This window comes from Hemitrygon akajei, chromosome 1 (assembly GCF_048418815.1).
Source record: "Hemitrygon akajei chromosome 1, sHemAka1.3, whole genome shotgun sequence".
NCBI lineage: Eukaryota > Metazoa > Chordata > Chondrichthyes > Myliobatiformes > Dasyatidae > Hemitrygon > Hemitrygon akajei.
The window spans coordinates 39,959,432-39,982,394 of NC_133124.1; the positions used below are offsets into that span (position 1 = coordinate 39,959,432).

Genomic DNA, 22,963 nt, shown 5'->3' on the forward strand with positions numbered 1-22,963 from the left:
TAATGAACTGTATGCATGGCGTGTAAAATATATTTGCTACACCTCGGTATATATAACAATAATAAACCGTTTACATTCTTCACCAGCTCCCACAAAGTCCGAGCACGCACGTAGTCAGACCCCGAGGATTTATCTACCTTTGTGTTTTTTATGATGCAAGTGACTGAGGTGGGAATCCCTTGCCAACAATCATCCAAGATCCACCCGAGAAGACGGAGTGAACCGGAATCAGAATCAAAGTTTAATATCACTGGCATATTTGGTGAAATCGGTCTGATGTGTGAAGGCAGAAGCAGCCCCGCCACGCAACCCTTACTCCACCTGCAAAGAGAACTGAGCTCCCCAACCCCCCGGCGACGCTGTCTCAGTGGAGTGGGCGCTCGAAACCGATGAGGTGAGGAGGGATGTGAACCGAACTGCAGGTGACTAACTCGGCAGACTGACAGCCCGCTGAAGCTCTCGCGAGCCTTCGCTGCTTCCATGTTGCCACGTTCGCTCGGCGCGCGCTGCGCCTCACTCTACCTTGATAGCACGGCAGTCCCGCCCCCTCCCGGGGAGTGGGACGGGCATAAATGGCTACCATCCAATCACCGCCGAGAATCCTACCGCTGGTTGGACCGTTTTGACGTCAATTAACGAGATCGTTGCCGGGATTAGGTTGCAGCCGTGCTCCTACCTTCGAAGGGTGTTGAAGTTCGGTTAATGTTGAGCCGAGGAAGCGGGCGAAGGGTGGTTATTTTCCATTGATTTCTTCTTTTGATTGCACGCGTTTTAAATTTCAGTCGAGCAAGCCATGGTTTCGAAAAATAAAGCCAGCAACAGCAGATCGAGCTCTGCGGGATCGAAGAAAGGTGAGCGGGCCGGGGGAGAGCGCTTGCAGTCTGGAGCCGATGCTGATGGCTAACTCCTGATAAGGAGCAGGATGCCATGGGACAGGCGGGCACGGAGGGAATGGGCACAAGGCTGGCCCGCCTTCCCGTAGCGTTATTACGTTTGCACGTTTTCTAACGCACCTTCCCTATTTACCTGTGCGCTGTAGGTTGGTGTAGGTTGGTGCACTCTGTGTTGTACTCATTGCTTGCTTTTCATACAGGATTTGCCTGAACCTCAGTCAGATCGATCTTTGGTCTTTCCTAGAGGTTAAAGGCACCTTTTTCCTGTAGAGGTTTAATGTCTGGTATTGGTTGAAAATATACTGCAATTTCTACCTAACTGCATTGGTTTCATATTTTGGTAGGGCTTGCTGTTTTGGGGTAGGTGGGTCCATTGTGCATCCGTTCTTTAAGATTATTTAATAGTTTGTTTGAAGTTTCTTGTTTTATGTGCTGCTGTGGGTTTGAAGTTGTGTTCTATTTTCGCCAGTCTTTGAATTACGTGGTTTGAATCATGTACTGAGCATTGGGGTGATTATTTGCTATTTTAAGCAGCATTCATTAGTTCCTTCATACTTGTGAGACATAAAGAGGCAATTTGCTGCCACTTCCCAGCAGAGAGAACACCATCAATTCCATTCCGCCTTATTTTTCTGTAATCCTGTGATTTATTCTTTCTCACAAGTCTTGAAGCAAGGTTTTGTTCCAGGATACCCTTTTGCAAGCTATCCCGAGAAACCACTGTGATGCAGGGTGGAGGAATTTAAAGCTGTGGTGGGGTACCATTTTATGCCCTGGAGTCTTACCATTAACTAAGGAGACTGTGGACCCCAGGTTGGGACCCCTACTCTGAAAGAATATTACCTAAATCTTGCAGTGCTGATTTGGGAGGCCTGCATATAATTAAAATACCGTTAACAAAAAGTACTTGCATAAAATCTGGGAGCACAATTTCCTGGAGTATTGCCCCCTGCAGTCTGCTTTGCCTTCCCTCTTTAATATTCCGCCAGTGTCTTTACCTCCCTTTGTCAGCATACTTTCACCAGATGCTTCAGTGTTAAATTCTTCTGCCCTGCTTCCATCCTCTGTTACTCACAGTAAGAGTTCTTTCCTGACCTGTTCCCTTCTTCTGCAATCCACTAAACTCAAAAACTGAATTTGCCTACCACTCCAGCCTTATTTAGGAGAATGGAAATCAGTTCCAACTGAAGCCTTTGTCACTTGAACACAAGAACTTTGAGTGAGAGTAGGCTGTCTGTTCTTCAGTCTGCTTCACCGTTCATCATGATTGATATTCCACTTCAGTGCTATACCCTCTGTTATCCCCTTTGTGTTCTTAACTATTCAGGAATCTTATCAATGTTAATTTTGACTAGACTCAGTGATTGAGGCTCACAACCATCTAGCAGAGAATTCACCAATTACTGCTTGGAAAAGTAGTCCTAAAGTGGCCTATCATTTAATCAGTATTGGGCTCATGGTTCTATATGTTTCAGTCAGGGAAGATTATCTACCTGCATCTACACTTTGGAGCCTTTTGTAAGATCCAGTGAGATCACTTGTCATTCTTCTAAACTCCAGTGGTTACAGGCCTAATCCATCTCTTAGAGCAAACTTGTCATCCCCAGAACTAGCCCAGGGAATCTGCCTGCCACTGTGGCAATTATGTTTTCTTTTGATTAAGAATGTCAAAAGTTCGTTATGTTGTTCTGGTGAGTTTTCACAAATTGCAATAGTTGCAATAATGGAAGCTTAATGATTCCTTTTTATTGCTAGCAAACCCCCCCCCCCCATGTAAACCTGACAATTTAGATGTTGCACAAAATGTTCTAAATTCTAATTGTAGCATTTACAGCGGATGCATCATCCTGCTGTTACGTACCCTTGTCACGTGACTGGGGTTGAAGTTATACTGGACATGAGGTAATGGTGGAGTGATGTCATTTTCCCGCCAGTAGAGGTCATGTGACAGGTTTTTTCTACAGGGTATAAAAGGAAGACCCACCCTGTCAGGTGGGGCAGTTCGTGGCTGGATTTGCCAAGATGACTTCATGTTACTGTGTGATTTAATGTGATGACGCAGTTTAGTTAAAAATGAAGTTTTATATAATGCCTAAAGTTTAAAAGGTCAGAGCCAACGGTTTCTTTGCTAATGGAGAGTGAAGTTTGGAGATCAAGAAGAATCGATTTTCAATGGATTGACTTCGACCTTGTTTGATCCTCATTCGGAAGGATTTCGTTGACTATTCTCGCTGTTGACCCCTGGGATGACCAGAAAGGGTTTGAGAATAGTGTGGAAGAGAGGTCAGTCACTTTAAGTTGTTATATTTAATAAAATTCGACGTGGGAGTTCGACGCTGGGAATCGAAGGACATCGACGTGGAAGAGAATTTGCATCGCTTTAAAAAGTCTCTCCTTTTAAAAGTACCGTGAGCTTTTGAACTGTCGGCATATCGTTCTTTGAACTGTTTTCATTCGGCATATCGCTTTAGAGAACTGAGTTCTTTTCAATACCATTTTAAAGACTGTTTGGGACTGCAAAGCTATTAAGAACTGTCTGACCAGCTGCCAGCAGCTGAGCTCGGACCATTGTTTGGGTTTGTTTACATTTGAAGGGGGTTTGTTATCAGTGTTTAATAAACGTGTTATTCGTTATAAAACCCCTTGCCTAACTCATCTATATTATTGTTGCCCGAATACGTAACATAATTATGGGGGTACGTCCGGAATTGAATTATTTGTGTTTAAAAAGTTTTTTGAATTTTGAATCGGTGTTTTGGTAACGGGGATTGCTCGATTTTTTTTTGTTTGATTGGCTTGTGAGTGGTATTCGGCAACGATGAATATTGATGAGTTTCTGGATTCGCCAGACGCGGACTTGTTAGCGAAGGCGAAAAAAACTGAAGTCTCTGAACTTGCTAGTCGGTTGCATCTTAAAGGGATCTTGCCAACTACTTCAAAAGCTGTAATACAGAGAAAGATCGCATCACATTTTGTGGCTTCGGGTCATTTTGAAGAATCGATTTTAGAATCGTTTCCAATAAGTAATCTGGAGATGCAGTTGCAAATCGAACAAATGATGTTAGAAAGGTGTAAATTGGAAGCTGTGCAAAAGCAAAGAGATTTTGAATATGCAATGGAGAAATTAAGGTCTGTAGAACAGTCTGCTGATTCTAAAAAACCGTTTGTTGCTAGCCAAGAAATTAAATTGGTCCCTCCATTTAGTGAAACAGAAGTGGAGAGATATTTTCAACATTTTGAAACTATTGCTCGGATGTCAGAGTGGCCGAAAGATAAATGGTCAGTGTTATTACAGAGTGTAATCAAAGGCAAGGCACAACAGGTTTACACAGCTTTAACTGCTGCGCAAGCATTAGATTATGATATTGTGAAAGAAAATATTCTCAAATCGTATGAGTTGGTCCCAGAAGCGTATAGGGAAAGATTCAGGAGTTTGAAAAAGTCTGTGGAAAAGACTTATGTGGAATTTGCCTATGATAAAGCTATGTGTTTTGAGAGATGGGTTTCTTCTAAAAGTGTAAATGGGGACTATGATACATTGAGAGAGCTGATTTTGATGGAGGAATTTAAAAGAAGCATTCCTGTTGAAGTAAGGACCTACTTAAATGAGAGGGATACTGATAAATTGCAGGACTGTGCTAGATTAGCTGATGAGTATGTTTTAATCCATAAGAATAAATTTCCTCAGGGTAGAATTTTCAAGAGGAAAAATAATATGGAGACTCAAGGTAAATCAGAAATTAAATTAGAGGTTAATGAGAGAGGTAAGGAGGAAGGAAAGCCTGTGAAGGAAAGACAGTTTGGTCTTATTTGTAACTATTGTAAGAAGCCTGGCCATGTAATAGCTAACTGTTTCAAATTGAAAAAGAAAGAGAAGGAAGCAGTTCCGGATGTTTGTGTGCAACATACTAAAGCACCTGTAAAGTTACAGGGTTTGGTAAACACAAATGAGGATTTGTTAGAGTCTGACCAAGTTAGAAAGGGATATGATCATTTTATAACTGAAGGGTTTGTATCCTTGAAAGAAGGATCTACTCTGGTGCCAATAAAAATTCTTAGGGATACTGGAGCTTCTCAATCACTGATGTTAGATAGTGTGTTGAAGTTTAATGAAGAGAGTGATACTGGTGAGGTGAATTACATAAGAGGTGTTGGAAGTGATTTTATGCCTGTACGTTTACATGAAGTAAATTTAAAGTCAGGGTTAGTTACAGGATTTGTTAAGGTAGGACTACAGCATAGCTTACCTGTGAAGGGTATTTCTTTATTGTTAGGTAATGACTTGGCAGGTGGACAAGTTTTTCCTGAAGTGCATTTGACAATGGAATCAGAGGTACCTGAGGTGAATTCTAACACAGATTTTTCCTGTGTTGTGACTAGAGCTATGGCTAAAAAAATTGATGTGTAGAATGAGGTTGTTATTCATGACTGTTCAACTCAGGATTTGAGTTTTGAGGATGTGTCAGATACTTTCTTACCTTCGTTGTTTGAACAAGATTCTGGGAGTAAGTCTGACTATGAAGATTTATCTTTGTCACGGAAGGAGATGATAGCAGAGCAGAATAGAGATCCTGAGATTATAAAATTAAGGGAACAAGCTTTACTAGGTAGTGAAATTGAGAAGGTGTCAGTAGGATATTACTTGGAAAAAGGAGTGTTGATGAGGAAGTGGAGATCGCCTACAATTCTTGCAAGTGAGGAATGGAATGTTGTTTACCAGGTGGTTGTTCCTAAAGTTTATCAGAATGAGATTTTGACTTTAGCTCATAGTGTGCCTTTAGGTGGACATCAAGGGGTAAGGAAAACTGTGGACAAGATTTTAAAACATTTTTACTGGCCTGGTTTAAGAAAAGATGTGGCGATGTTTTGTAAGACGTGCCATACTTGTCAAATTGTGGGTAAACCAAATCAGGTTACACCAGTAGCTCCATTACAACCTATTCCAGCATTCGGTGAACCGTTTTCTAAAGTTATTGTAGATTGTGTTGGTCCATTACCAAAGACAAAAACTGGTTATCAGTATTTGTTGACTATCATGTGTACTTCGTCTAGGTTTCCAGAGGCAGTACCACTTAGGAATATAAAAGCTAAAACTGTGACGAAGGCTCTTATAAAATTCTTTACTTATTTTGGATTGCCTAAGGAAATACAAACTGATCAAGGTAGTAATTTTATGTCTGGATTGTTTCAACAGATAGTTTATAAATTGGGAGCTAAGCAAATTACTTCGTCTGCATACCATCCAGAATCGCAAGGTGCTTTGGAGAGGTTTCATTCTACTCTCAAGAATATGATTAGGACATATTGTGTGGAGAATGAAAGTGACTGGGATGAGAGTATAAGCTTACTTTTATTTGTAGTAAGGGAATCGGTACATGAATCTTTAGGGTTTAGTCCATTTGAACTTGTGTTTGGACATAGAGTTAGAGGACCTTTAGCTTTATTGAAGGAACAGTGGATTAGTAAGGAAGTGCATACTAATTTGTTGGACTATGTTTTGAAATTTAAGGACAGGTTACATAGAGCTTGTAGCTTAGCCAAGGAAAATTTGAAGTTGGCTCAGGAGAAAATGAAAACTTGGTATGATAAGGAAGCTAGGATGAGGATGTTTAAGCCTGGAGATAAGGTGTTGGTTCTTTTCCCAGTGCAGACAAATCCTTTACAAGCTAGATTTCATGGACCTTATGAAATTGTGTCTAGAGTTAATGATGTGGATTATGTAATAAAAACTCCAGATCGTAGAAGGTCAACACAACTTTGCCACATAAATATGATTAAACCATATTTTGAGAAACAATCTGATACTGTGACTGTTGTGGTTAGTGAGAATGAGTTGGATTTAACTGGGAACATGATAGATGATTCATCTGACTTTCATTCTAAATCTAACATTGTTTCTGTTAGGTTACCTAATTCGATTATTTTGGAAAATATGGATGAGAAATTAGCACATTTACAGCTAGAGCAGAAACAACAGATGAAGGAATTGATTTTTAAGTATAAGGATTTGTTTCCAGATGTTCCGAGAAGGACTACTATAGCTTCACATGATGTAGATGTTGGAGATGCCAAACCTATTAAACAACATCCATATAGGATGAACATGGAAAAATGTGAACTTGCTGAGAAAGAAATTGAATACATGTTAGAGAATGATATTATTAGACATTCTAACTCGAATTGGAGTTCGCCATGTGTTATGGTGCCAAAACCTGATGGTAGTATTAGGTTTTGTACGGACTATAGGAAGGTGAATGCTGTAACGAAAACAGATGCATATCCAATTCCTAGAGTAGATGATTGTGTAGATAAAGTTGGAAAAGCAAAGTTCCTTACAAAGATTGATTTATTGAAAGGGTATTGGTGTGTTCCCTTAACGGACAGAGGTAGAGAGATTTCTGCATTTGTAACTCCATCTGGGTTATATGAGTATAATGTTCTTCCATTTGGGATGAAGAATGCCCCAGGTACTTTTCAGAGGATGATTAATTCTGTGATTCAGGGATTGAAAGATACTGATGCTTATATTGATGATTTAGTGACAGGAAATGATACTTGGGAAGCACACATAATTGCGGTGGAGAAATTGTTTGAAAAGCTTTCAAAAGCTAACTTGACTATTAATTTAGCCAAGAGTGAATTTGGACATGCTACTGTGACTTACCTTGGTTATGTTGTGGGTCAAGGTAAGGTAGCTCCTGTTCAGGCAAAAGTTCAGGCAATTTTGGAAATTCCCACTCCGACGGGGAAAAAAACTCTCAGAAGGTTTTTGGGAATGGTAGGATATTATCGAAAATTTTGTAAGAATTTTGCTAATGTTGCCCTTCCATTAACTAACCTTCTGCAGAAGAATGTGAAGTTTGTATGGACAGTGTTTTGTCAGGAAGCATTTGAAAAATTGAAAACAATGATATGTGAACAACCTGTGCTTAAGGCACCTGACTTTGAAAAACCTTTTTCATTAGCTGTGGATGCTAGTGATGAAGCTGCGGGAGCAGTATTGATGCAAAAGAATGAGGGTGATGAGGTTGATCATCCAGTAGCTTACTTTTCTAAGAAATTTAATAAGCATCAAAGAAACTATTCCACAATAGAAAAAGAATTGTTATCTCTTGTTTTAGCTTTGGAATATTTTGAGGTATATGTTGGTACAACTCAAAAACCACTTATTGTTTACACTGATCATAATCCGTTAGTTTTTCTGAGTAAGATGAAAAACAAAAACAGAAGATTGTTAAATTGGAGTTTGATGTTACAAGAGTACAATATTGTGATAACTCATATTAAAGGTAAAAATAATGTGGTTGCTGATTGTCTATCTCGATGTTGAATGTACAATGGTTTTTTTTTGGAGTGGTTTTTTTTTATTGTAACACTCCTACTGTATTGTATATTGTGTATGTTATATGATTTATACATTTGTTTTTTTTTGTAAGTAATTGTTAAAAATTTTTGTTCTTGATAGACCAAAAATGTTTTTTTTGGAGGGAGGTGTTACGTACCCTTGTCACGTGACTGGGGTTGAAGTTATACTGGACATGAGGTAATGGTGGAGTGATGTCATTTTCCCGCCAGTAGAGGTCATGTGACAGGTTTTTTCTACAGGGTATAAAAGGAAGACCCACCCTGTCAGGTGGGGCAGTTCGTGGCTGGATTTGCCAAGATGACTTCATGTTACTGTGTGATTTAATGTGATGACGCAGTTTAGTTAAAAATGAAGTTTTATATAATGCCTAAAGTTTAAAAGGTCAGAGCCAACGGTTTCTTTGCTAATGGAGAGTGAAGTTTGGAGATCAAGAAGAATCGATTTTCAATGGATTGACTTCGACCTTGTTTGATCCTCATTCGGAAGGATTTCGTTGACTATTCTCGCTGTTGACCCCTGGGATGACCAGAAAGGGTTTGAGAATAGTGTGGAAGAGAGGTCAGTCACTTTAAGTTGTTATATTTAATAAAATTCGACGTGGGAGTTCGACGCTGGGAATCGAAGGACATCGACGTGGAAGAGAATTTGCATCGCTTTAAAAAGTCTCTCCTTTTAAAAGTACCGTGAGCTTTTGAACTGTCGGCATATCGTTCTTTGAACTGTTTTCATTCGGCATATCGCTTTAGAGAACTGAGTTCTTTTCAATACCATTTTAAAGACTGTTTGGGACTGCAAAGCTATTAAGAACTGTCTGACCAGCTGCCAGCAGCTGAGCTCGGACCATTGTTTGGGTTTGTTTACATTTGAAGGGGGTTTGTTATCAGTGTTTAATAAACGTGTTATTCGTTATAAAACCCCTTGCCTAACTCATCTATATTATTGTTGCCCGAATACGTAACACTGCATCCTTCATCAGAAATGCAGGATGACATTTCTCAAATATAATCCTGCTCAATAATTGATTTTTTTTTTTTCCTGTTCATTTTCCTTGCTCTAGAAGTGGTTTTGGTGTTCTTTTTAAGCAAGAAGGTAATTAGAAATGGGCTAAATGTTGAAGTTAAGGTGATACTTTTCTATCTATCTGAACTTGTCAACTCTTTTACTGTACAGAAAAAATGATTAACATTTTGTGCAGATAATTTTGTGTCGAGAATTGGGAATTAAAATTAGAATACTTTATTGTGTGCTAGGAGTCTCATATTGGGAGTAGGGAGTTCTCGTGCAGGATTCTCAGATTAACTTGCAAGTTGATTTGATGTTAAGTAAGGCAAAAATGATGTTAGCAGTCATTTTGAGAGGACTAGAATATAAAAGCAAGATGTAAAGACTCTGCATTACAGTCGACCCTCCGTATCTGTGGGGGTTTGGTTCCGGGACCTCCCCCCGCCCCGCGGATACCAGATGCTCAAGTCCTGTGTATAAAATGGCGTAGTATTTGCACATAACCCACACACATCCTCCCGTATACTTTAAATCATCTCTAGATTACTTATAATACCTAATACAATGTAAATGCTATGTAGATAGGTGTTATACTGTGTTGTTTAGGGAATAATGACAAGAAAAAAAGTTTGTACATGCTCAAACAGCAAGTGCTGGAGAGAGAACTTACGGGGTTTTTTTCCAATCCTGATCCGCAGTTGGTTGAATCCGCTGATGCGTAACCCGTGGATATGGAGGACTGACTGTATAAGGCATTAGTCAGACTGTACTTGGAGTATTGTGAGCCGTTTTGTGCCCCTTAACGAAGAAAGGATGTGCTGGTGTTGTAGAGGGCCCAGAGGAGGTTCACAAGAAGAATCCCAGGAATGAGAGTGTTAACATACAAGGGACGTTTGATGCTCCAGGCCTGTACTTGCTAGAGTTTGAAGAATAAGAAGGGATCTTATTGAAACCTATTGAATATTGAAAGATTTGGAGAGGATGTTTCCTGTTGTGAGGGAGTCTAGGACCAGATGGCACAACCTCAGAATACAAGGATACTCATTTAGAACAGATATGAGGAAGAATTTCTTTGGCTAGGTGGTAGTGAATCTGTGGAATTTGTTGCCATAGGGTAACATAATTGGGTATGTTTTAAGTGGGGGTTGTTAGTTACAGGGATAAAGTGGGAGATTGGGGTCAAGAGGGATAATAAATGAGCCACAATGGAATGGCGGAAAAGTCTAGATGAGCTGGATGACTTTATTTGCTTCTATGTCTTATGCTCTTATCTAGTATATGATCAGCTCATGAATAAGATTACAATGATTCAAATTTGTGGTAGTTATCTAGCAGCAATCTGATGTAAAGGATAGTTACTATCTTGCATTTGAAAACAAATCTATTTCACTATTAATCAGCTGGTTTCTTACTGTTATAGAATAAATTGGAGGTCTGTATTTTCCATCAGAATAGTAACATTGGAAAGTATTTCTATTTATTTATGCAAATTTCATTTTAAATTTAGAATGGTGCATCATTTTATTAGCTTGGATTTTTCAGAATGAAGTTAGAGGTCTGAAGGAATCTGTTGGCATGTATCCACATTAATACTATAGCAGCAAATTAAGGGTGTAAAACTGCTGAATTTAAGACTTTCCCTTCACTCTCTGACTCATCAAGAATCTATCAACCTCTGCCTTCAATATTTTTAAAGACTTGGCCTCCACTGCTGTCTGTGCCAAAGAATTCCACAGATTCATTACCCACTGGCTAAAGGAATTTTCCCCTTATCTCTGTTCTAAAAGGACACTCCTCTATTCTGAGACTGTGTCCTCTGGTCTTGGACTCTTCCACCATAGGAAACGTCCTCTTCACACCCACTCTGTCAAGGCCTTTCACCATTTGATAGGTCTCAATGAGGTCACCCTTCATTCTTCTAAATTCTAGTGAGTACAGTTCCAGAGCCATCAGACGCTCCTCATATGACAAGCCATTCAATCCTGAAATCATTTTTGTGAACCTCTTCAGTTTCAGCACATCCTTTCTAAGAAAGAGGCCCAAGCCTGCTGATGATACTCCCAAGTGAGGCCTCACCAGTGCTTTATAAAGTCTCAACATTACACCCTTGCTTTTATATTCTAGTTCTCTTGAAATGAATGCTAACATCACATTTGACTTCCTTATCACAGATTCAAACTGCAAATTAATCTTTAGGGAATCCTGCGCAAGGACTCCTAAATCCTTTTGTGCCTCAGTTTTTTGTATTTTCTCTCCATTTAGAAAAAGTATATACTTTTGCTTCTAACACAGTGCATGACCATACACTCCCAACACTGTATTCCAACTACCCTTTCTTTGTCCATTCTCCTTATCTGTTTAAGTCCTCCTGTAGCCTCTCTATTTTCTCAAAACTACCTGCCCCTCCACCTATCTTCATATCGTCTGCAAACTTGTCAACAAAGCCATCAATTTCATCAAACAAATCATTGACATATTACTTAAAAAGAATCGGTCCCAACACAGTCCCCTGTGGAACACCGTTAGTCACTGGCAGCCAGTCAGAAAATTCTCCCTTTATTCTCACTTTGTTTGCTTCCAACCATCCACAGCGTTATCCGTGCCAGAAACCTTCCTACAATACCATCGACTCATAGCTTGTTCCGCCTTGTCAAGGGCCTTCTGAAAATCAACTGATTCTCCTTTGTCTGTCATGCTTATTACTTCTTTAAAGGATTCCAACAGATTTATCAGGCAAGATTTTCCCCTGAGGGAAACAGTGCTGACTACAGCTATTTTATCATGTGCCTCCAAGTACCCTGAGGCCTCAGCCTTAATAATCGACTCCAACATCTTCCCAACCGTTGAGTCTATAGTTTCCTTTCTTCTGCCTCTCTCCCTTCTTGAAGAGTGGAGTGACATTTGCAATTTTCCAGCCTTCCAGAACCATTCCAGAATCTAGTGATTCCTGAAAGACCATTATGAATGCCTCCACAATCTCTTCAGCTATCTCTTTGAGAACTCTGGGGTGTACACCATCTGGTCCAGGTGATTTGTCTACCTTCAGTTTTCCAAGAACCTTCTGTCTAGTATGGTAGCATCATACACTTCATACCCTCTGATGCCTGAAACTTAAACCAGACTGATCTTGTCTTTCACAGTGAAGAATTGCAAAATAATTAAGTTCCTCTGCTATTTCGTTGTTCATTGTTACTAACTATTCAACTTTGTTTTCCAGTGGTCTAATATCCACTCTTGTCTCTCTTTAAACTTTATGTAAATGGAGAAACGTTTGGTATCCTTTGTTATCTGGCATACTTAATGTATTCTATCTTAAAATGACACTTTAACATGATTTTTCAGTTGCTTTTTGTTGGTTTTTAAAAGCTTCCCACTAATATTTGGTCTATTGTATGTTCTTTCTTCGGCTTTTATGTTGGCTTTGACTTCTCTTTTTAGCCATGGTTGTGTCATCTTGCCTTTGGGATGTATATATCCCGTACCTTCCGAATTGCTTCCAGAAATTCCAGCCGTTGCTGCTCTGCTGTCATCCGTGCCAGAGTTCTATTTCAATCAATTCTGGCCGACTCCTCTCTCAGGCCTCTGTAATTCCCTTTATTCCACTGTAATACTGATACATCTGACTTTAGCTTCTCCTTAAAAAAATTTCAGGGTGAATTTGATCATATTATGATCACTTTCTCCTAAGGGTTGTTTTACGTTAAGCTCTCTAATCAATTCTGGTTCTTTGAGCATTGGGTTATCATATACCAGGGCATTGTGTTTTGTAGGATTGGTGATCCCATTAATTTCAATGGGAATGTAGACCAAAATGAGCAGGTTTCATATTTAATTTTGTTTTTTGAATTTACAAACATATTTAATTAATGACTTCTTTCATAGAATTTATCGAAGGAAAATCAGCTGCATTGCATCTATGGGTGTTTCAGAGAATGGGGAAGGCAACTGATGTTGGGCTCATACAATTAGCTGCTTTTTCTTTGAAATGGCCAATTCTTCTGTTTTCTGGTGAAGATTTTTTTTTTGTCCCCTATATCAGAGTAATTCCAGATTGTGTATTGAAATACTCTATTTGGAGAATTGAAACTAACTTGTTAAAATATTTTCACAAAGAATATATAAAAAAATGATGAAAAAGACAAAATGCAGTGGTTAAATTCTTCTAAACATGTTTCATTTTAACATAAGATTTTTTTTGAAGCAATTATATAGGAAAGAGAACAGAAATGCCCTGGTGAACCATTTAGAAACAAATTCTGACTTAAGCTTTTAGAAAGCAAAGCAAGTCAACAGCATGAGTTGCAACGTAAAAGGTGGACAAAATCAAAAGAGCTGAATACAGGACTAAAGGTATTATATTTGAATGTGTGCAGTATATGGAATAAGGCTGGTGAACTTGTGGCACAGTTACAGATTGGCAAGTATGATGTAGGCATCACTGAATCATGGCTGAAAAAAGATTATAGCTGGGAGCTTAATGTCTAAGGATACACATTATATTGAACGGACAGGCAGGTAGGCAGAGGGGGTGACGTGGCTCTGTTGGTAAAGAATGAAATTAAATCATTAGGAAGGGATTACATGGGGTCGGAAAGTGTTGAATCATTGTGGATAGAGCTAAGGAACCACAAAGGTGAAGGACACTGATGGGAGTTCTGTACAGACCTCCAAACAGTAGTAAGGATGCGGTCTACAAGTTATAATTGGATATAGAAAATGCATGCCAAAAGGGCAACGTTACAGTTGTCAAGGGGAATTTCAATATGCAGATGGATTGGGAAAATCAATTTGGTGTGGGATCCCGAGAGGGTGTTTTCTAGAAAGCCTACGAGATGGCAGCCCACTGGAGGATCAGCCGTTCTGGATTGGCTGTTGCGCAATGAACCAAAATAGAGAGCTTAAGGTAAAAGAACCCTTAGGAGAAAGTGATCATAATATGATTGAATTCACCCTGAGATGTGAGAAGGAGAAGCTAAAGTCAGATGTATCATCATCATAGTGGAGTAAAGAGAATTAGAGGCATGAGAGAGGAGTTGGCCAGAATTATTTGGAAAAGAACACTGGCAGGAGTAACAACAGAGCAGCAATGGCTAGAATTTCTGGAAGCAATTAAGAAGATATACATCCCAAAGAGGAAGAAGTATTCTGATGAGACAACCTTGCCTAACAAGAGAAAAGAGAAGTCAAAGGCAATATATAAGTCGAAGAGGGCATATAATAGAGCAAAAATTAGTAAGAAGGTGGGGGATTGGGAAGTCTTTAAATACCAACAGAAGGCAACTAAAAAAGTCATTAAGGAGGTAAAGATAGAATGGCAAAGTAGATAGCTGGTGATATTAATGAGGATGCCAAAAGTTTCTTCAAATACATAAAATGTAAAACAAAAAGAGGCGAGAGTGGATATTGGACCGCTGGAAGATGATGCTGGAGAAGTAGTGATGGGGGATAATAAAATGGCAGACAAACTTAATGGGTACTTCCCATCAGTCTTCACTGTGGAAGACGCTAGCAGAATGATGGAAGATCCAGGTGTCTGGGGTCATGAAGTGTGTGAAGTTATCATTACTAGAGAGAAGGCTCTTGGGAAACTGAAAGATCTGAAGATAGATAAGTTACCTGGACCAGATGGTGTACACTCCAGGGTTCTGACAAAGGTGCCTGAAGAGATTGTGGAGGCATTAGTAATGATCTTTCAAGAATCATTAGATTGTGGAATGGTTCTGGCAATTGGAAAATTGCAAGTGTCACTCCACTCTTCAGGAAGGGAGAGAGGTGGAAGAAAGAAAATTGTAGGTCATTAGTCAAACCTCAGTGGTTGGGAAGGTGTTGGGAGTCATTTGTTAAGGATGTGATTTCGGGTTACTTGGTGGCACAAGATAAAATAGTCAGCATGGTTTCCTTCAGGGAAAATCTTGCCTAACAAACCTGTTGGAATTGTTTGAAGAAATAACAAGCAGGATAGACAAAGGAGAATCAGCTGATGTGTACTTGGATTTTCAGACGGCCTTTGACAAGGTGCCACACATGAGGCTGCTTAACAAGCTATGAGCCCATGGTATTGCAGGAGAGATTCTAGCATGAAAAAAGCAGTGGCTTATTGGCAGGAGGCAAGGAGTGGGAATAACGGGAGTATTTTCAGACTGGCTGCTGGTGACTAGTAGTGTTCCACAGGAGTCTGTGTTAGGGCAGATTCTTTTTGTGTTATATGTCAATGATTTATGTGATGAAATTGATGGCTTTGTTGCACAGTTTGCAGATTATATGAAGATGGGTAGAGGCGCAAGTAGTTTTGAGGAAATAAGGAGGCTACAGAAGGACAGACTGTTTGGAAAGGGCAAATAAGTGGTAGATGGAATACAGTGTTAGTGAATGTATTGTCATGTACTTTGGTAGAAGAAATGAAAGGGTTGACTATTTTCTAAATGGAGATAAAATACAAAAACTGAGGTGCAAAGGGACTTGGGAGTCCTTGTGCAGGTTCCCCTAAAGGTTAATTTGCAGGCTGAGTTGGTGGTGAGGAAGGCAAATGCAATGTTAACATTAACTTCAAGAGAACAAGAATATAAAAGCAAGGATGTAATGTTGAGACTTTATAAAGCATGGTTAGGCCTCACTTGGAATATCGTGTGCAGTTTTGGGCTCCTCGTCTTAGAAAGGATGTTGTTATGAAACTGGAGAGGGTTCAAAGGAGGTTCATGAAAATGATTCTAGGATTAAATGGCTTGTCATAAGAAGAGCATTTGATGGCTCTGGGCCTGTATTCACTGGAACTTAGAAGAATGCATTAGGGGTGATCTAATTGAAACTTATTGAATGATGAAAGGCCTTAGTAGAGTGGATGTGGAGAGGATGTTTCCAATAGTGGGAGTGTCTAAGACCAGAGGACGTAGCCTCAAAATGGGGGAAGGGGCATTCTTTTAGAATGGAGATTACGAGAAATTTCTTTAGCCAGAGAGATGCATCTGCGGAATTCATTGACACTGGCAGCTGTGTACACCAAGTGTTTATAGATAGATAGATACTTTATTCATCCCCATGGGGAAATTCAACACCCCGCCTTCCTTACCAGCTTATTAAGACGTGAGGCGTCCCTCTTCTTAATGCTGCCTCCCCAACACGCCACCACAAAGAAGAGGGCGCTCTCCACAACTGACCTATAGAACATCTTCAGCATCTCACTGCAGACATTGAATGACGCCAACCTTCTAAGGAAGTACAGTCGACTCTGTGCCTTCCTGCACAAGGCATCTGTGTTGGCAGTCCAGTCTAGCTTCTCGTCTAACTGTACTCCCAGATACTTGTAGGTCTTAACCTGCTCCACACATTCTCCATTAATGATCACTGGCTCCATATGAGGACTAGATCTCCTAAAGTCCGCCACCATCTCCTTGGTCTTGGTGATATTGAGACGCAGGTAGTTTGAGTTGCACCATATCACAAAGTCCTGTATCAGTTTCCTATACTCCTCCTCCTGTCCATTCCTGACACACCCCACTATGGCCGTGTCGTCAGCGAACTTCTGCACATGGCAGGACTCCGAGTTATATTGGAAGTCTGATGTGTATAGGGTGTATATATATGTATATGTATATTATATTTAAGGCAGAGGCTGATAGATTCTTCATTGGTCAGGACATGAGGATGTACAGGCAGGAGGTGGGGGAAGCGGGAGATTGGGCAGAGAGGAAAAATGTATCGGCCATGATGAAATGGTGGAGCAGACTCGATGGGCCAAATGGCCTAATTCTGCTCCTGTATCTAATGGTCTTGTGGAATTTATGAAATGCACAGTCAGCTGTTTTTAAAATGTGCCTAATACATTACGCTGACCAAGTACACTTTTTTAATGATGAACATTTATAGGCAAATATTTTTTGTCTTTCTAGATAATGTACTGCAGAATACACTTTGCATGGGATACTTGAACCTTGAAAGATTACAGGGAGAAGGCAGGAGAATGTGGTTGAGAGGGAAAATAAATCAGCCATGATCGAATAGTGGAGAAGATTTGATGGGCCAATTGGCCTAATTCTGCTCTTATACCTTATGATCATCTAGTGAAATTTCCAATATTATCACAAAATGCTGGTGAAACACAGCAGGCCAGGCAGCATCTATAGGGAGAAGCGTTGTCGACGTTTCGGGCCGAGACCATTTGTCAGGACTAACTGAAAGGAAAAATAGTAAGAGACGCCAATCACCTTTCCAGCTCTTAGCTTCATTCCACCCCCTCCGGTCTTCTCCTGTCATTTTGCATTTCCCCCTCCCCCCCCCCCCCCCACTACTTTCAAATCTCTTACTATCTTTCCTTTCAGTTAGTCTTGACGAAGGGTCTCGGCCGGAAACGTCGACAGCGCTTCTCCCTATAGATGCTGCCTGGCCTGCTGTGTTTCACCAGCATTTTGTGTGTGTTGTTGTTTGAATTTCCGGCATCTTCAGATTTCCTCGTGTTTCCAATATTATGTTGTGGTTCATCATAGTATATGAAATTTAAAGTACTAGAGGTGACTTTGGACAGATGTTTGTACCAACTCTACTGGATCAGATTAGTGTGCTCTACTATTTCACTGCAGTCCTTGATTCTAAATGTTGATTCAGATTTCCTTTAAAGGATGTAATGATCTTGCTCATTTTAAAGGGCAGAACATTGTAACTGTGCTGCCTCTCAGCTGGATTAGTTGCTTGTCTGGAACCTTGTCTCTTTTGAGATTGCACATTCTTACCACAGGTTCCTGGATGTTCTAGCTTCCTCCCAAATCCTAAAGATGTGCTGGTAAGTTAATTGGCCACTGCAAATTGCCCTTTAGTATAAATAAGTGACAAAAGGATCAAGTAAGTGAGAATAAATTGCAGGAATACAGAGCAGTTGAATGATGTGATTGCTCTTCTGATGTCTGCAAATTGCTGCCTGTGTCATAATAAATGTGTATCTGTCTCATCTAACTATTTTTCTTAACAGTTTTCTTCAGAGATGTTTCCCTTCATCTCAGAAATCCTGTCTTTGTCCTGACTTTTGTGATCATGAATAATCTTCATAGTAAAATAAAGCATTCATTTTCTCTTGGCTTTTCCTACTCTGTAAAGAATTTTGTCACCAAATCAGTTCAAGTCCTTGACCTTTCTTCCCATTGTTTATACGAGCAATCATTGTTCCAGAGGAGGTTATACAGTTGTTCATTTCTGCCTGCATAGGATCTTTGAAAGAACTATCCAATCAATCTTCCACTATTCTTTCAAGACTGTAGTAGTTTTCCTTTTCAAATATACTTACAATTCATTTTTGGAAGCCACACTCAAACCTGCTTTTATCATGCAGAATGGTGGTACACTGTAAAATATGCCTCTTAGTATTATAAAATTGATGTTCTTCTATTAATGACCTGTGGGGAAGTGGAAGAAGCAGTATATTTACAAAACAAAAAACACAAAATGCTGGCAGAACTCAGCAGGCCAGACAGCATCTATGGGAGGAGGTAATAATGACGTTTCGGGCCGAAACCCTTCATCAGGAGGGAAACGTTGGCCCGAAACATCATTATTGCCTCCTCTCATAGATGCTGTCTGGCCTGCTGAGTTCTGCCAGCATTTTGTGTTTTTTATTTATTTCCAGCATCTGCAGATTCACTCGTGTTACATTTACAAAACATTTGGGTGGCTACATGGATCGGAAATGTTTAGAGCTGGGGTCCACAGATCCCTTGGTTAATGGCCGGGGTCCATGGCATATAAACAGTTGGGAACCCCTAGTTTATAGGGATATGGGCCATATGCAGGCGGATGGGATTCACTTGGATGAGTTGGGCCAAAGAGCCAGTTTCCATGTTGTATAACTATGAAGTATCTTCCATCCATTGATTAATGCTGTTTAGAATTTTAAACATTTGCATTTAGTATCACTGCTCTGAGGGGTAATTTCCAGTCTCTCTACATAACTAAAATCCCTTGTACTCGCAGCATTCTTGTAAATCTCCTCTGCAACTATTCTGTACATGTGATGGGTTGATGGAGCCAAGCACTGATCCACAGGAAACATTGTCATTGCTGTAAATCATTCCTATTGTTCTGTTATTCTCTCTCAATACCACGGCTGCATCCAATTTATGTTTCAATTACTTTTCTATAAAGCTGTATTAAAATAACTCTGAGTCTGTGGACACTTGTATTATGCATTCTATTATAAATGCATTTCAGGTGACTTTAGATGAGGCAACTAAGTAAGTTCAGTGCAATGAATAACACTTTAAATTTTCTAGTAAGGTGCAGACATTGCAAGTCAATGCTATTTGTTGCTGAGTTGCCATATTAAATTCCTGATTAAGTATTCAGGTATGTAAAATATAAGCTTTATTTATTAGTCAAAAAAACTTAAAGTTGTGATTTTAAAAGACCTAATCTCCATAATAGAATCAATGAAAGACTGCACTCAACAGGGTGGACAACAAATGTGCAAAAGACAACATACAGGTACTGTACAAATACAAAAAAAGGAAATAATAAATAAGCAATCAATATCGAGAGCATGAGATGAAGAATCCTTGAAAATGAGTCCGTAGATTGTGGGAACAGTTCAGTGATGGAGAAAGTGAATTTGTGTCTCTTAATTTGCATTCCCAGCCAATTTTGTATTGTTGGCAAATTTAAAAATATTGTGTTTAGTTCCTTCATTCAAATCACTATGTAAGGCTGGAATTCAATCACTGATACCTTTGGTACTCTAGTTTGTCACCAGCAGCTAGCCCAAGGAAGTCCAGTTGTTCCTACTTTGATTTCTGTCTGTTACCCAGTATAATCTCTACTCTTACATGGGTTTAATTTTACACACAAACCCATCATGACAAAGTTCATCAACGGCCTCTGCAAATTGAAATATATCACATCCATTTGTTCTCTTCTCTATTCTACTACCGTAGATTCCGGATTATAAGCCGCTACTTTTTTCCCACATTTTGAACAGCTTTGAACTCTGCGGCCTATAATCCAGAGCGGCTAATACATGGTTTTTTTTCATGCCGCCTCGTAAACATTTTGCCTCGTAACAGTAGACCAATAAAATTGATGAGTAGTTCACAGAGGTCCAATGAAATTGTACGATAAATCAAGCGCACTTTCACAATTAAATTATTGTAAATCAGTCATTTGTACTCACCCTCATCAACATGGAAAATACTCGAAGAAAAGCAAGACCCGAGCGCGTCAGACCCGATTAGACCCGATCGCATTGCGCAAGCGCGTCAGACCCGATTAGACCCGATCACAATGCGCAAGCGCGTCAGACCCGATTAGACCCGATCGCATTGCGCAAGCGCGTCAGACCCGATTAGACCCGATCGCATTGCGCAAGCGCGTCAGACCCGATTAGACCCGATCGCAATGCGCAAGCGCGTCAGACCCGATTAGACCCGATCGCATTGCGCAAGCGCGTCAGACCCGATTAGACCCGAGCGAAAACGTTGCTTTTAAGTTAAAGTCGATCAATAACTTTTCCTGGTAGGCTGCAGTATATATATTTTTACCAGTCGCTAGGAGATATTGGAATGTTGTTCGTGCTGTTCAGTAAAAAAGTATATGCAACGTAATTTGTGTTACCGATACGTATGTATATTTAAAAGTAGCGGTGCGGCCTAAAATCCGGTGTGGCCTTTACAATTAAAAAATTGATTTTATTTCTAAAATTAGAGCCTGCGGCTTTTAATCAGGTGCGCTCTGTAGTCCGGAATCTACGGTAGTTACAAACTCAAAGCTCCAGTAGGTTTGTCAAAGATGATTTCCCTTGCCTTACTCTTCAATGGCTCTACTGACTTACTAATTCAAATCTAGGTTAGTATGAAAGAGCAGCATAGAGCATTGTATCTTTGAAAGATGGGTAATCTTAACAACTGAATGATTGGAATGAAATGCGTAAATGACAAATGGCCGGTTGAGAACAAAAAGATGGAATGGTAGGTCACAGAAAGAGACTCTTTAAATGTCTGGTGACCAATTTTTATGTACATTTTCTGGGTGCAGGGCTTTTTAATATTAAACGGGTTGAATCATTTCAATACAAGAGTCGAGAGGTAGATACATGTACAGGTATGTATAATGAATGATTGCCATTGAAATAGAAAAGGTAACTATAGCTGACAAAACTTAAAATGCTAGTGTTCACTGTAGATAGTATCCATACTGTACATAGTGGCCACAGTATCATGCTAGTCTTCCTCTGTATATAATATTGAGCTACATTGCCTACTTGGTTTGCAGAAGGGTATGCTGCATGCTGCACAACACCAGCTCACTTCTTGTTTCTTGTGATATTGGCTGACATGAGAGAAGGGTGTTGATGTGCAGTTTTCCTTTTAAGAGGAGCCATGTGGAGAGCATTTTTATTAGCAATCTTTTATCATTCAGCAGATACATGTGGAAATGTTGATCTTTAATTTCACTGGATTGCAGATCACCTGACATTTGTACTATTTATTTGCATAATTAGGTTTTGGAATTTGAATCCCATGATCGTTTGTATTCAAGTCATGTTGAGTTTATTTTCATGTGCACAAGGAGCGTAAATTATACAAGACAATACAGAGTTTTTAAAATTCCTGCTTATCTATCCTTTTGAAATAATTTATTTTGTTTTAAAACTAACAAATTGTCAAGAGCAGTCTCAGTGGCAAAACATCTTTTTTTCATTTAAAATCTTGAATGGAGCCTTTATGAGGGAGTTTAAAAACTTTATTCCCTTTTTGGCTATGCATATTTTTTTGCTGAGAAATATTTACTTATATCTGACAATTTAATCAACAAGTCTAACTTGTCTAGAGATATGCACTCTATTGCATGTGACTCTGAGCAGCTTATAGCCTGAGGTATACAGCACAGATCATCAACTTTAATCCTTTTGGATCGCAGTCATTAGAGGGTATCTGTCTAGCTTTCAAAGTTGGGATGAATTTAACAACAAGATCTTTCGGTATGGTTAGTGAGTTAAACATTATTTTTCCCTTGTGATGAGGAGCACCTAAATATTTAAAATCTATAGCGGTCAAATGGTATTTGGTGATGAGGATCAAGTAATTATTTTTCTAACTGGATGACTTAGAACCATGGGAGAAATTCGCTTTCACTAATTAATGCTGACAGTTTGGTATTTCACTGAACAAATGTATCCTGAATGATATTGTATTTGACCTTTGCACTCAAACATGGGTTTCATATTGATGTAAATATACCGATAAACTATGTAATCATTTTGCCTAATAACACTGTGAAGAGTTATTAAGTATTTTAGTTTTTAATTATTGATTCTTCATCTTGGCACAGAACCTGTGCATCAACACTGCTACAAGCTCATCTGGAGTTGTGTGCCTTCCTAGCGAAGACTATGACTGGTAATCTGAGAATGGCATGTAGTTGAGTTTTATTATTTTTACTGTTGGTGTTTAGTATTCATAGCTATGAATGTTGGAGGTGAATTTGTGTGCCTGCATGCTGCCTTTTTTTCCTGTTGCTGTGCTTTTTCTCTCCCTGTGTTTTCTGAGAATCTTGCAAGCCCTGCACAAGTAAAACCTGCTTGACCGAAATGCGAGTGTTTGTTATGAAATTGTTCTGTTAATTAACTGAAACATGAAGTGATGTGTTATTTTTATTTTCAAGTTTCTTCGTTTTAGTTTTTTTTTGTGTAGCATTGCTAATATTTTGGTTGTGGTGAAGTTGGTATTTG

At 39.4% G+C, this 22,963-nt stretch overlaps 1 protein-coding gene across 14 annotated transcripts in view; it reads left to right on the top strand.

Moving 5' to 3' along the window:
- Positions 1-604: 604 nt before the first annotated feature.
- unm_hu7910 (un-named hu7910) overlaps positions 605-22,963 on the top strand; it is a 210,608-nt gene continuing 188,249 nt past the window's right edge. For 3 of the 14 annotated variants that reach the window (XM_073041792.1, XM_073041800.1, XM_073041805.1), the window contains exon 1: positions 618-851. In XM_073041792.1, coding sequence (XP_072897893.1) covers positions 794-851 — 58 coding nt within the window. In that variant the 5' untranslated portion in view covers positions 618-793. Of the gene's footprint in view, positions 852-22,963 lie in introns of all 14 variants that reach the window. The other 11 variants (XM_073041733.1, XM_073041782.1, XM_073041724.1 and 8 more) reach the window with 8 other exon arrangements.